The sequence below is a fragment of the Musca vetustissima genome, unplaced genomic scaffold, assembly GCF_032173495.1.
Source record: "Musca vetustissima isolate MV318-11 ecotype Yass unplaced genomic scaffold, APGP_CSIRO_Mvet_v1 utg78731, whole genome shotgun sequence".
Lineage (NCBI taxonomy): Eukaryota > Metazoa > Arthropoda > Insecta > Diptera > Muscidae > Musca > Musca vetustissima.
The window spans coordinates 14,728-31,475 of NW_026885998.1; the positions used below are offsets into that span (position 1 = coordinate 14,728).

At 36.1% G+C, this 16,748-nt stretch overlaps 1 protein-coding gene across 1 annotated transcript; it reads right to left on the minus strand.

Annotated features, from left to right (window-relative positions):
* Positions 1-6,335: 6,335 nt before the first annotated feature.
* LOC133333418 (pheromone-binding protein-related protein 6-like) lies at positions 6,336-15,779 on the minus strand. Its single transcript, XM_061541734.1, has 4 exons — positions 15,663-15,779; positions 10,416-10,491; positions 6,518-6,780; positions 6,336-6,415 (listed from the first exon to the last, which is right to left on the minus strand). Exons 1-4 carry the CDS (start codon positions 15,747-15,749, stop codon positions 6,398-6,400), a joined length of 444 nt encoding a protein of 147 aa, XP_061397718.1. The 5' UTR covers positions 15,750-15,779; the 3' UTR covers positions 6,336-6,397.
* Between the last annotated feature and the right edge of the window lie 969 nt (positions 15,780-16,748).

Here is a 16,748-nt window from a genome sequence, read left to right on the forward strand (position 1 = left end):
TTCGATCGTCAGGTGTATTGTTTCAGTTGTAGTTGGAGTTCAATGGCGAAGTGAAAAAAGTTCTGCTTTACTCGACCGCAATACTGCGATCCCGCAAGGAGGACGAATTAACGAATACCTCTTGATTTCCACTTGTAATAGCTTAATTTGAAATTCCAAAGAGTATTTTATAGTTCCAATTCAGATTGCCGCTTCCGGTTCTCACTCATTTTCAGTTTGGTATTGTTTGCAGTATTTCCGCAACATTGTAAAGCAGAGGTAATAAATGATTCCAAATCAACAATGTAACAAATTATCACTTTGTAGTATTCTATGATTTTACGTCTGATTGTTTATTTCTTTGTTTGTCTTCGGTAATAGGCGAGAAAATTTATTATTATACTCTCAAAAAGGTAGCCATACTCATAAAATTACACCAACAATTGATTTGCAATGTGATTGCCGGGGCGTTACCTTGACATTGTCATTTCTATTCCATGCATTCATTCATCAACAAGTGCATTAATGCAAATATGATTATTGATTTAATTAAAAAAAAAACTTGATTTAGAGTTGATTTTTATGTATTATGTATTTGTGCATATGTTTGTAACAGGCAAAAGGAATCGAGAGAGACCCATGGTTCCTTTTGAGAATATGCATAGAATCACTTTCTGAGTCGATTTATGCATGTCCGTCCGTCTGTCCGTCCGTCCTTCTGTTGATGTTAAATTGTTAACAAAGTACAGGTCGCATTTATGATCCGATTTGGATGGAATTTGGCACAGCTCACTTATTTGGCCCAAGGACGAACCCTATTGAAATTGGAAAAAATTAGTTCAGATTTAGATATATCTCCCATATATATTTTCGTCCGATTTAAGGTAAATGGTGTACCGAAGTCCCTACATATCTTTCGATTTACACGAAATTTGGTATAGCCAAATGGTGCACCAAATTCCCTGAAAATGATTTGATTTGCACGAATTTTGGCATGGCGTGTTGAATTAAGTCTAGAATGGCTTGTGCCAAGTTTCGTGAAAATCGGTTCAGATTTAGATATAGCTCCCATATATAGTATCGCCCGATTTTAGGTAAATGGTGTATCAAAGTACCAACATATCTCTCGATTTACACGAAATTTGATATAGTTTACTGAATTAGGTCTAGAATGATGTGTGCTAAGTTTCGTGAAAATTCGTTCAGATTTAGATATAGCTCCAATGTATAGTTTCGGCCGATTTTTGGAAATGCATAGCGTATTGATTTAAGTCTAGAATGACGTGTGCTAAGTTTCGTGAAAATCGCTTCAGATTTAGATATAGCTCCTCCCATATATAGTATGGCCCGATATTAGGTAAATGGTGTACCGAAGTCCCTATATATCTTTCGATTTGCACGAAATTTGGTATAGCCTACTGAATTATGTCTAGAATGACGTGGGCTAAGTTTCGTGAAAATCGGTTCTGATTTAGATATAGCTTCCACATATAGAATGATGTGATAGTTTTAAGTAAATTGTGCACTAAAGATCCATAACTAGGCCGATTGACACAACGTACTGAAGTTAATATAAATTAATCTCTGGCAGGTTTACTTGAAATCGGTTCATGCTAATTGTACACCAAATAATCAATGGGTGTCTGATTGAGATTAAATTTTAAACAGTACAGCGACGTCTTTTCGGATACATATGTAGAATATACCCAATGTGGTGAAGGGTATCATATAGTCGGCCCAGTCCGACTTTACTACTTTCCTTACTGGTTATTTATTACTACTGTTCAGTTTAATGTCATAATAAAGATGTATATTCAATACCGTCTATGATAAATAAGTTATTAAATGATGATTCTTTATGAATATGTGTGCAAATCAGGAAATTACGTTACGATTGGTAAACATGAGGTTTGTAATTTTTTTTAAGTTTAGTTGTAAAATTCTTCAAGTGGTCTTTCTGCACTTTATATTTAAATGGTTTTAGCAGTATTCTCTACCAAATTGGTTGTAATATTGGAAGATAGTATATATCAACGCATAAAGTTTTCGTCGAAATTTCCAAGTGGCTTGCATTTGGTATTCCGGGTTTTTTGAAGCTGACATATCGGCCCCATATAAATTTTCTCAGAGCATGAAGGACCTACTTTACAGTAACATTGTCTGCATAAAAACTTCCCGACCATTAAATAAATTATGTGGTGGATATTATAATATCATGGTGGAGGTTATACCTATTTCGGTCCGTAATTTATAATGTGTGTAACATAACATAACATAATAGTACATTTACATTGTACCGGACTTCGTTAACCCAGGGGGTTTCAATTGTCAATTCCATTGTATACATGTAACCCGGTAAAAAGTTTTAATGTAAATGCCGTTTAATGCCTTCTGGGAAGGGTATTCATGTTATCGCAATAAAAATAAATATATTGAGACAATTATTGTAATTGTATTGATTTACAAATATGACATTGTATACATTTACAATAAATGCATCAAATTAATGACTTAATTCGTGTTCGCAAATAAAATAAATCGTGCAATCGAAATTGAAAATGCGATAAACATATGTTATTGTATTTTAATACAATGTATCTAAACTATTATAAATACTGTTCTACATTTATTTCCTGAATACATTTTAATAATATCAATACCGAACAAAGCCACTTTAAATATAGTAGTATTTCTCCGACATCTTACATTCAACGACAAAGTGTCAATCGGTGTTGCCGTCGAATATACACTGGTGGCCAAAACTGAAGCAACTAAAATTGCAAAGATAATAAATGCCGCATAACATATTCAAAAAATACATATTATGTTGGTTTTTCCAGTTTTGTATCTGAAACTTTATTCACCAAACAAAAAAAAAAGATAGCATTTATTTTAAATTCATTATAATTTAAGGAAAAAGAAATTGACTACGCGTTTTTGTTATATATCTATATATGTACCGATTACAGGGAAACTTGCCAGAGACTAATTTATATAACTTCAATAAGTTGTGTCAATCTAGACTTAATTCAGTACCCTATGCCAAAATGTACCAATTACATAAAATCCGACGAAAATACATATGGGGACTATATCTAAATCTGAAAAGATTTTCACGAAACTTAGCACACATCATTTTAGCCTTAACTCAATACGCTATGACAAATTTCGTGCAAATCGAATGATTTTCAGAGACTTTGGTGGACCAATTACCTAAAATAGGATGAATATATGAATTTATATATGGGAGCTATATCTAAATCTGAACCGATTTTCACGATACTTGGCAGACATCATTCTAGACTTAATTTAGTACACTGGGCCAAATTTCGTGCAAATCGAAAGATATATAGGGACTTTGGTACACAATTTACCTTAAATCGGACGAAGATATATATGGGAGCTATATCTAAATCTGAACCGATTTTCACGAAACTTTGCACACTTCATTCTAGACTTTATTCATTACGCTGTGCAAAATTTCGTGCAAATGGAATGATATATAGAGACTTTGGTACACAATTTACCTTAAATCGGACGAAGATATATATGGGGACTATATCTAAATCTGAAAAGATTTTCACGAAACTTAGCACACATCATTCTAGCCTTAATTCAATACGCTATGACAAATTTCGTGCAACTCGAATGATTTTCAGAGACTTTGGTGCACCAATTACCTAAAATAGGATGAAGATATGAATATATATATTGGAGCTATATCTAAATCTGAACCGATTTTCACGAAACTTTGCACACATCATTCTAGACTTTATTCATTACGCTGTGCCAAATTTCGTGCAAATCGAAAGATGTATAGGTACTTTGGTACACCATTTACCTTAAATCGGACGAAAATATATATGGGAGCTATGTCTAAATCTGAACCGATTTTCCCCAATTTCAATAGGGTTTGTCCTTGGGCCAAACAAATGTGCTTTGCCAAATTTCATCCAATTCGGAGCATAAATGCGACCTGTACTTTGTTTACAATTTAACATGAACAGACAGACTGACGGGCGGACATGTATAAATCGACTCAGAAAGTGATTCTATGCATATTCTCAAAAGCAACCATGGGTCTATATCGATTATTTTTGCCTGTTACAAACATATGCACAAAGACATAATAGCCTGTACCACAGTGTGGTGAAGGGTATAATAATTTGTGGAAACACATACAGTACACAGCAAATTATCAGCGATTATGAAAAATATTCGGACGATGGCTGAGAAATTGGACGAAAATATGAATTGAAGATATGTCCATATCCCAACCGATTTCAACGAAACTTTCCACACGTTAGCCTATACTAAAATCAGTACGTATATTATAGGGTTTTGGTGCACTCTTTTCTCGGACGAAAATGTATATAGAAGCTTTATCTATTCTGAACCGATTTCAATAAAACTTGACACACGTTAGGCTATACTTTCTTCAGTACGTTGTGCAGGATTTTGTGACAATAGGCTTGCTTTGAGTCTTCGGTACAATATTTACTTAAAATCGGACGAAGATATATATTGGAGATAAGATGGGTTCTGGTCAATGAAGACCCCTATTTTTTATTTTTTGGTAAAGATCGGTCGCTCCAGAGGCCGCAATTATGGCCCGAACATCGTGAAATTTTATGTGGAGAAGGAGATCGGGCCAAAGAATAAGCATGCCTGTTTTGATAAAGATCGGTCGGTATTCTGGAGCGTATATATTTACTCCTGAAGGACATAGACCCGAGAAGTTGATAGTATATGCAAGAAGAGTGGTTGGCCTTAAAATTGATACCAATTATATTGCCGCATGTACTCTGATGTGGGAGTTACACTTAAATATTTACAGGTGCTTACGTCTTAAGATATTATTTAGTAACCCATTACCACACTGTAGGGCGGAAATATAGCGCTGATCGCTTTGAAATGTGTCAATGTCAAGGACAATGCGTATAATTTTCGGTGATGATCAGATAATAATTTTTGGATGAAGTGGACTGAAAACATATTTTTGGGGTTTTTTTTTCGAGTCGATTATAAGCCGAGCATCACAAAACAACCCACAGTGATGGACACGTTATTAGGGCTGTACTTAATATTAGTAATATTCGGAAAATATGTCAGTGTAAAGAAGAGGTGCTGTTGACCTTTAATGAATTATGAAATATTGCCCTGGCTCGGAATAAATATCCGTAGAAAGTTAGAGTTCCGTGGTAGTTTTGTGGGGTATCGTTGGGCGGCCCCGTCAGAATATACTTCTCCGCTTACTGATTTAAATTACCTATTTATTTCTAAAAAAAAACTTTCACTATAAGATTATTTTTAAAAAAGTTTAAAGTCATTTATTTTGCTTGAAATTTCAGTTGCGTTAGTTTTGGTCACCCGTGTTTAAAGTTTAATTTAGGTTTGGAAAAAATACAACGATTTGCAAAGTTTCGATCAAATCAGGCATTCCATTATCTAGAGATTGTATTAACAAATTTTCAAAATGTTGACAATTTGTGGGGAATGTAACAGGAGGAGTGGACCATTGGGACCCATATTCAATGTGCAAAGTTTGGATGGAATTTGCATATTCACTTCCTTTCAGCTAAGCTTAAGAGTTCACCGAAAAGTCCCATATCGAAATATTATGTGAAATATTACTTTATCCAAAGTTTCAGTTCGCATAATATTATAAAATACATTTTCAGAACCATTTTTATCATTTGTGGGGAAGTGCCAGAAGCGTACCGATTTTCCCTTAATTTGAGTTTAAAAGAAATATTATGTTGTGCACTGTTTGAATCAAATCGGATATTCCCTTAGGCTAATATTGTGTTTATAAATATTAAAAATGTTGACCCTTTGTGGGGGAGGTGCCAGAAGGATTGGACCAATGGTTGCCATCTACTGACTTGATCTGGTGCTAGAGCAATGAAACCGTTTATCGTCCGAAGTCGTAAAAAAGTATATACCAAAAGTGTTATACTATTTTACTATCAGATCTAGTTGACTTTTAAACCGTTTCAAAATGATTTTCCTAGACCCACCCTTTTAAAGGTGATTTTTGAGGAGCTATAGAAAATTTTTTCAAATAAAAACTTAAAGATCAGAAAATATATGAAATCTTTATTTATATATTACGGTCAATATTATTTCATCTTTATTTCCGGAAAACTCAATCACCGTGTTAATGATGGCTACACTACTTGTGAAATTTGCCCATCACTCAAAAAAGACCCATGACCCCCTATAAAAATTTAAAATAAAACGATTATTTTGCATTTTATGCAATTTGCTTTTGCTATTAAACAAATACATACATATTTTATACATAATACAGGAATATTCGTTGAAACCTCAACCACAACATGTTGTTTTATTAAAAATAAATAATAATACACAGTTTAATTGAATAAATAAAATATGACATTGGTCGTTCATCCGTTTAGGGCAGGAAATAATGCTAAAAATAAAAAAGGAAAGCAGCAAAAACAAAATTTTTAATAATTCAAAATCTAAAAAAATCGAAGAAAAAATATACATATGTATATTTCATGATAATTACCACGGGATCCGTTTGTTTAAAGCAAACATGCCAAGACCATGCTCGTTCACACTGATTACTGCCCTGGGGGACATGCGATTCACAGGCATCGATAATATGCTGAACGAACTGTGTCAGTTCATCGGGCAGGACACGCTTCAATTTCTCATAGTGGAGCTCGCCATCATCATCGACAATATCTACTTCGTGGAATAAACAATTCATGTAGCATTTTAAAGCCGGATCCTCGTGTATTTCCCCATCGCTGAATTCCTTGATGGCAGCTGCCGAAAAAACGCACACACACAAAATGAAAAAATACAATAATAAATTTGATGTGAGTTAATTTCTTTGTCAATTAAAGCTTAAACAGCAAAGGCAGAAAACGACGAATATTAACAAAGGAAAGCTACTGTGGGCATTAAGGGCAAAAATTTTCCCTCTCATGGGCTTTTCCTTAAGGAACAAATAAATGGCTCCTACGCATATCAAACACTAAATCAAAAATTACTTGACAATTCAATGAAAATGGATATAAAAATAGAATAATAAGACGTCAGTTCGTAAAGTAGGTAATCCGACATGGGAACCTTAACTTTTAATTAATTAATATTAAATATTTCCAATACTTTGCAAAATATGAAAGACGTGGAATTCCACCAGCATGCGTTCGATATTACATGTACATCTGGCCGTAAAACTATTTTCATCTTGTTTTTGCAATCCTTCAATCGTGCCATCAAAATTCCTTTATATGGGGACTATGTTTTTATAAATTATCAGATAGTAGGCTGTATATGCTCTCAGAAATTTAAATAACAAATCGCAGACACCTGGGTTGGACAGGACACTACGGTAGGTACTTCAACACGTATAAAACCATAATCAGACAGGAGCGACCATACGATACTATACACAACTACCTCTGTAAAATTTCGCAATGATAATTATTACATTAAACCATACAAGGATATGTATACCCCATTAACAAATTATTGACAGATTCATATACTGCTAATTTTTCCGGGTCATGATTTCCAGTCGTGAACATAACATCGCAATATGCATATTTCCACACAAAACATTTGATTCAAAAGAGCTGAACATGTTCATTAGTCAGATTCCCTTTTATGTACAATTTCGTGATGCTCGGCTCATTATTGTGACCTCTAGAGCGACTGGAAAGGGTGGCGTAGGGGATGATTGATACTAATCAACGGCTCTGATTGGCTTTCACAGGCTCTGATTGGCTTTCACAGGCTTTCATCTCAATTGTGGAGACTCCATAGCATATAACCGCTGCCCTGGCCATGACATTAAAACTTTAAGGCAATACTCGGTATGGGAATTTTTTTTTTTGGTCCCACCGTTAACAATTCAGCCTCCATGAAGAAACATCCGACAACGGCATGAGGTTGATTGACTTCGCGGCAGCAAAAAACATGGTAGTTAGCCGCACCAGATTCAAGCATCTCCATATACACAAGGCCACCTGGATTTCTCCCGATCGAATAACGAGAAATCAAATTGATCATGTTGTGATGGACGGAAGGCATTCATCCAGTGTTTTAATCGTTCGATCGATCCGAGGAGCGAATATTGATTCGGACGGACCCGTCTTAATGCAGCAGCAAATGTGCGATCTAATGTAATACGGAAACTCGACGTCGAAAAGCTGCAAACTCAACAGATAGCAGAAGCCTACTATGGGTATCTTCTTCCGCGGTGAAGATGATAAAAAGAAGAGAGGAGAAACGTTTTTTTTTTTAGAAAAAAGAACAAGAACCAGTAAGGAAAGTAGTAAAGTCGGATGGGGCCGACTACATGATACCCTTCAACATTTTGGGTATATTCCACAGATCAATCCTAACAGACGTCGCATTTTTAAAGGACCAGTGAAATGAAATTGGATCCATAAACATGTCATTCTGCAAACGATACTAAATTTTTCATTTGGCCAGATATAGAAACAGTATCTAAATCTGAACCGATTTAAATTTCGTGTAAGCCGAAAGATATTGAGGGACTTTGGTACACCATTTACCTTAAATCGGACGAAAATATATATGGGAGCTATATGTAAATCTGAGCCAAATTTCGTGTAAATCGAAAGATCTATAGGGACTTTGGTGGACCATTTACATTAAATCGGACGAAAATATATATGGGAGCTATATCTAAATCTAAACCGATTTTCAGGAAACTTAACACACATCATTCTAGGCTTAATTCTTTACGCTGTTCGAAATTTCGTGCAAATCGAAAGATATATAGGGACTTTGGTGCACCATTTACATGAAATCGGACGAAAATATATATTGGAGCTATATCTAAATCTGAATCGATTTTCAGGAAACTTAACACACATCAATCTGGACCTAATTCATTGCGATGTGCCAAATTTCGTTCAAATCGAAACATATATATGGACTGTGGTGGGACATTTACCTTAAATCGGACGAAAATATATATGGGAGCTATATCTAAATCTGAACCGATTTTCTCCAATTTCAATAGGGTTCGTCTTTGGACCAAATAAATGAACTGTGCCAAATTCCATCCAAATCGGATTATAAAGGCCTGTACTTTGTTTACAATTTAAATCGACTCAGAAAGTGATTCTATTCATAATCTCAAAAGGAATCATGGGTCTATGTCGATTCCTTTTGCCTGTTACAAACATATGCACAAATATATAATACCCTGTACCACAGTGTGATGAAGGGTAAAAACATAGAAGATTTTCACTTGAAATTTTAAAGGGACATTCAGTAGAAGTTATAGGTTCAAATTAAATAAAAATAGAAAATTCGATTTTTTGAAACCGAGAAAAGTGGTCTCTTTGAGGGATGGGCTCCCATTATGTGGTGTTTTTGGGGACGACTTGGTACTTATTTGGCCTTTTCTGGTGGACCTCTGTCGAAAATATACATGGTATATGTCTGTATTTCTACAAACCGCAATTACGCCACTCTATGCTCAATTTTGTACGATATGCGAAATTTCGCGTCACCTGACAAACATGAGGAGTTGTGTGCACGAACCTTGAACTGTAAACTAAACTAAATGTTCTATAAAAATGTCACTCATAAATTGCTCTCTAAAGACAAAAACACTTTTTCCCGACCCTTGCGCAAAAAACTTATATCTACCAACACTAAGAAACTTCGAAACAATTGTACATATTCTGCTTAATAAAATTGGAAAAGGACGATAAATAGTTTGTGGGGTCTTTAACAAATATTTGGAATATTGAATATGCACTCCACCTTATGGCGGACGGTATTACATACGAATGCAGTGATATGCGGTAAAGTAAAAGATCACAGCCATAGTGGATCTATGTATACGATGCAAACTGCACATGACCGACCAGGTGCAAAATTCGACAAAAGTTCTTCGAGGAAGAAGTATTTCGAAGCCTGTTTATTCGACTTATCCACTTGAGTAACGTAAGAGGTCAATTATACAGGGAGCATTCGAGAAACGAACAATAGACAAATCATTGTGTACAATAATAATGCGATAATCGGATCAAATAATCACATTTTTAACTGGACAAAATGTGGAAATGAATGATAAAATATATATATATATATATAAGACCTCGTATATGGGCTCTAAACATGATTTTCGCTTGGTAGATTTTATACCTAATGAAAACCAACAATTTCAAATTATAGCTTATTCGTTTGGAAAATGTGCTGCACACATAGATTCCAAATGATATTTCTCGATATGATATTTCTCCAGACTTTAGGTATGTAGTTCAGTTACAAATTTACGAATCGAAATATACTGAAATTATTTCCTAGTACTACTTCACAGTAAACAAATACCAAAAAGAGCTTTAAAAAAATAAATCAAATAAAAAATTAACAATGTTGCATAAGACAGATGGATCTCCACATATACATACCTTCAGTGGCTCCTGTTTTTTCAACGCAAACATCATGGATAATGATAAATCTTTTCAGAAATTCTGGTGGAGGATACTGAAACCACAAGAAGAAAGGAAACGAAGAAAATAGATTAAAAAGAAAAATTACAAAAATTTAAGTACAAACGAAAAGAGAGTGAATAACAACGGCAGATATCATTGGAAATGGACACTTAATGAATACAATAAAGAGAAGAAACCAATAAATAGACACAAGTACAAACACACACCGAAACTCACACACACACACACTGCTGCTCTGATACAAATTATTGACATTGTGTTTCACCAGACACCTCTAGTACCGCATTGAAGGACAACGGGGAGATAATTTAAAAACGAAATTAAGACAAATATCCCCAGTTTTTTCGCACATTATTCGCAGTCAAGTGTTCGTGAATGAATATCTGCAGCAATGTGTCAAAGTTAATTAAGATTGGAATCAGCAAGAACGCCAGGCTTATGGTGTTCATTTCTTTTATTTGTCTGTTCTTGTCTTGATTTTTCATTTCGTTAATCAGAGTAGAAATGCCATTGATGAAACTGACACATCGAATGTGTTATATAAACACAGGGAGACAGACAGACACAGAGACACGTCCGTCGCTTAAGCTGTTGTAATCCCCAAAAGTGAATCCAATTTAAACAATGCAATGATATATATATTTTTTTTTTCATTTTAATCAAGGAAATTGATGTTTACCAATAGTGAATTAAATTTATTGTAAACTATATAGAACAATCACTATAAATATAATAGCTGTAGGGATTAAAACAATTCAAGAAGTGGTTATTTTGGCAATTTTACCATTTCATACCACAGAAACGATTTTTTAACTATAATGACAGTAACAGGCGCCGATTTTTACAGAAATTAAATTAAATTTGCTTACATTCTTAAGGCTTTGTGAAAGGCCTGCTTTGTTTAAACCCATCTATCCTTTGAAAGATTGAGATAGCTTAAATTTTGAATCTTTTGTCTACAAGGATTATATCTGTCAAATATGGATTATATCTCTTCAAGCTTAAGGGTGACCTCCAAATAACAATATCTACAAATTTGCGATATTTTGAGACTTCAATTCTCACTACTAAAATTATAAATATCGGTAAACTGTTAAAATAAATAGGGATACTATCAAAAAGATGAGCAGACCAAAGACATATTTTATGAGCGCCTAGAAACAGAATATGATCGCTGCCTGGCCATGACGTTAAAAATCTGCTAGGAGATTTTAATGAAAAAATCTGAAGGAAAATTCTGCCTTCATGAAGAAATACCCGACAACGGCATGAAGTTGATTGACTTCGCGGCAGCAAAACATAGTAGTTAGCAGCATTAGATTAAAGCATCTCGATTTACACAAGGCACCTGGATTTCTCCTGATCAAGCAGCGAGAAATCAAATTGATCATGTTGTGATAGACTGAAAGCATTCATCCAGTGGTCTAATACACAGGATGAATGCCTTCAGTTCGATCGATCCGAGGAACGAATATTGATTCGGACCACTACCTTATAGCAGCCAAGGTTCGCACTCGTCTTAATGTAGCAGCAAAGGTGCGATCTAACACAACACGGAAACTCGACGTCGAAAAGCTGCAAACACAACAGGTAGCCGAGGCCTACACCGCTCAACTTACCCATCTACTTGACGAAAGCACTTCTTGTCCCGATAATAGTATAGAAGCACAATGGCAAATAATTGCCCACTCCCTACAAAGCAGCAAATACAACCCTTGGGTACCAAAAACCACCATCAACAAACCCGTGGTACGATCAGGAGTGTCGTAATGCTACAGAGGCGAAAAACGCAGCGTATAGGGCAACCCTGCAGACAATAACAACACGTAATGTGATGGTGAATTATCGGGGGAAAAGGAGAGAAGAGAAACGTGTTTTCAGAAAAAAGAAGAACAAGAAAAACGTGAGCGTGAGCAAATCGAGATGTACAGGAGTCAGAATGAAGTCCGGAAATTTTACCAACGAGTAAAACAATAAAACGAAGGCTTTGGCGCAGGCACATCCTCCTGTAGAGATGAAGAAGGAATCCTGGAAGGAGCATTTGGAAGGAGCATTTTGAAAAGCTTCTGGTATCAAATAGTGGCGGTGAAGAAGATACCCCAGAACCAATAAAAGATGACGGTATAGAGTGTATACCACCTAGCCAAGACGAGGTCATAAAAGCAATTAATCGGCTCAAGAACAATAAAGCAGCAGGATCCGATGGGCTACCAGCCGAACTTTTCGAGACTGGTGGTCAGATGTTGGTCAGGAGCATGCGCCAGCTGATTAGTACAATTTGCCTAGAGGAATGCATGTCCAATGATTGGAACCTCAGTATCCTGTGTTCCGTGCACAAAAAATGGAGACAAGACGATATGTACCAATTATAGAGGAATATGTCTCCTTCCCATTGCATAAAAAGTGCTATCCAGTGTGCTGTGTGAACGGCTGAAGACAATGACATTATTGGACCATACCAATGCGGCTTCAGACCTGGCAAATCCACCACTGATCAGATTTTCACTCTGCGCCAAATCCTGGAAAAGACCCATGAAAAACACATCGAAACATACCATATATTCGTCATCTATAAAGCCGCATTCGACAGCCCTATCCGTTCAGAGGTATTTAAAGCCATATCTACGTTCGGCATTCCTGCAAAATTAATACGGCTATGCAGGATAACTTTAAGTGGCACAAGGTCAACAGTTAAAGTCGGAAAGGACCAATGCGGCTTCAGACCTGGCAAATTCATCATTGACCAGATTTTCACTCTGCGCCTAATCGTGAAAAGACCCAGAAAAACACATCGAAACATGCCACCTATTCGTCAACTATAAAGCCGCATTCGACAACCCTATCCGTTCAGAGGTATTTAAAGCCATGTCTACGTTCGGCATTCCTGCAAAATTAATACGGCTATGCAGGATAACTTTAAGTGGTACAAGGTCAGCAGTTAAAGTAGGAAAGGACCTATCGGAGCCCTTCAATACCGAACGAGGATTCAGACAAGGTGACAGTTTGTCGTATGATCTTTTGAAACATCCTGCTGTAAAAGGTTATACGAGACGCAAAGGTGAACAGAAATGACACTCTGTACATCAAACAACACATGTTACTCGCCTACGCCGATAACATCGATATAATTTTCGAACATTGCGAGCGGTAACAGTCACCTTTGAACAAATTGAGCAGTCTGCCAAAGTGGGTCTGGCAGTAAACCGCGAGAAGACCAAACTGATGGTATCAACGCGCAAGACGCCCAGTAGACTCGGATCAACTGTTGAACTTGAAAACTACAGCTTCGAGGTAGTCAACGATTTTATATACCTTGTTACAGTAGATATCGGATATAAGAAACTCAAAAAAAGCCGGAGATTTCTTTCTTATATGCGTTTTTTCTTACATGGAATTATCGGATATAAGAAAGTATAAGCTCGGTGTTTTTGATAATCTTTCTTATATGCGATTTTTTCTTATATGAGATGTACTTATATCCGATATCTACTGGACCGCCATAAATAAAACGAATGACATCAGTTTTGAAATTCGGAGAAGGTTTGTGATATCCAACAGATGCTACTATGGTCGAAGTAAGCAGTTTAGAAACAAGGCCACCTCCCGCCAGACCAAACTCACACTTTACAAGACGGGTACTTGCACAAGCAGATGAGGCAGCTCTTGGGTTGTTTGCAAGAAAAATTCTCCGAAAGATCTACGGGCCGATTGCGTCGACGGTGAATGTCGGCGTCGAATGAACCACGAGTTCTACAATTTATAAGCGGACATCGAATAAGTCAGTCGTATTAAGCTGCAGCAAATGCGGTGTCTAGGCCATGTTGTGCGAATGAATGAGAATGCCCCAGCTCAAAAGGCATATGAAAGCGATCCTACTGATGGTTCCCGTAGAAGGGGAAGGTCACGAATTAGATGGAAAGACCAAGTAGAAAACAACATCTTGGAACTTGGTCTTTCAAATTGGAGGAGATGCGCACAAGACCGACGCGCTTGGAAATCTTTTTTTAAGCTCGGCTTATGGAACAAACAATCTGTAACAAGACAGCTAAGTAAGTAATTCCTTATTTCATAATTCGAGCTCTATAGGCTAACCGAAATCTTAATTTTACCAAATGTAGTGCCATTTAGTACATATTAATATAAATCCAATATAAATCATATTTCCCGATTCAGAATTCCAGCCCGATCGCGTCGCCCAATTATAATTGTACCAAATTTAGTACCATTTAAAATACATTAGTATGAATTTTCAAACTTCCTATATACCCCAATTCTATACCCCAACCAAGATCCTATCTCCAAATTTTAGGATTACAGGTCTATCGGTTCACCCTAATTTAGTACACATTAGTGTGAACTTCCAAGACTTCCTACACAGTCCAATCGTGTAATCAAAGAGTGATCCTCACTTCGTTCTTATCTGTTCACTATCGGTTCACCCAAAATTCAAATTGTACCAAATTTAGTACCCATAAGTATGAATTTCCAAAACTACATCCATAGCCCAAACCTAAACTACAACAGTGACACTATATCCAAAATTCAGTTTTTCACATGCAACGAAATTGTACCAAAATTTAGTACATTTTAGTACTTTTCGTATACTTATAGTTCGGATTTCCAAAAACCCTTTGATATATCAATCCTACACCTTATCAGTGACCCTCAATCCAAATTTCAGAGTTCTAGCTCTACCGGCCAAATACAAATGATACCATATTTAGTACTATTCGTTACGTTCTAGTGCGAATTTCCCCCAGGCTCATGTGTCACCTTTGGACCAAGAGTGACCCTACCCAAAAATTTCAAGATTGTACCTTCAGCCGTTTCGTCCGGGCGTTGATGAATCGTTAAGTCAGTCAATCACTATACTCTTTTATTAGTATAGATGATTTTTATGACCTAACGTAGATATATTGTAAGAAATAGCCGATGGATTTTCAGTCATTGTCTTCCTCTAAGAAAAACACAATCTTCGATTTATGACGAGACACATCTTATCCACTTCATCCTTAGCCATAACAGAGATGAAGTCATTACGGATAATTGACATCTTCGATTAAATGATACTCGCACACAAATATTACACAAATCACTCATTCAATCCTTCATTCACTCATAGTTTCTTGTTGTTCTACTACTTCTTCGTTACACTTTACGTCCGATATCGTCCTGTCGAAAGTAATTAAATTGTTAGCTTACGTTCTCATCGCGACGTGGTTTTTGTGCCAATGCTAAAAGCGGCATCAATATCAGTACGGGCAGGACAATTAAAAATCTTTTTTCCATTTCTGTTCGTTAGATGTCTTCTTGTTCGTTCAATGTTCGAAGTTGGAGTTCAAAAACACAGTTTGTTGCCGAACTGAGGAAAATTACGACTTTTAACGCGAGTTTCGTTTTTAGTTGTTGTTGTTGTAGATGTTTCTGTTTTTATTTTTTTCGGCCACAATACTGCGTGCCCGGCAAGAGAATGAATCGATGAATGCGACTTGATTTACATTTGTAATTGCTTTATTTGAAATTCCAAAGTGTATTTTATAGTTCCATTTCGAATTGCTGTTGCAGCAGCCTCTGTTGCTTTGGTTGTAGGCACCGAAATTGCTTATGCCACCGCAGCACTCCTCGACATCGGCATCAACGTGGCATACAAATTGTTACTTTAGAGTTTTGTTTGCACTGATACCGTAATTACAATTTTCCCCAACATTGTTCTTGAAAGCAGTAATAAATTCTGCTTACAAATCCGAACTCCGAAATAGCAACAATAAAAAAATTGTCACTTTGCTGTGTTGTATGTTTGATTGTTTATCTGTTTGTTTGTTAGTGTGTGTCTGTATTAATAGGCGTAGAAATGTCATGTCATGTCATACGATCAAAGTGGTACCCGTACTCGTTACGTTACACCTACAATTGATTTGCAATGTGATTGTTGGGGCGTTACCTTAACATTGTCATTCCGATTCTATTCATTATTCCAACCATCCATCAACATCAACAAGTGTTTTAATGATGAGTTGAGTATTGATTTAATTGAATACAATTTGTATTAGAATTGTTCGCTGGATTGAGGGATATTTTTTTATTATTTGATTTTTCTCAATGTCATATTGAAGATGCATATTTTATTGAATTACGTATTGCATTTTTTAGTGGACAATGATTGTTGATGAAATGGGAATAGGAATGGGTCGACTTTTTTGTATCCTCTAAAATTAGTTGGGAGTACATAATACCCAAATTGTCGGACTGAGAGTTGTTATCCTTTGTCCTTGGTAAATTCTACTACGA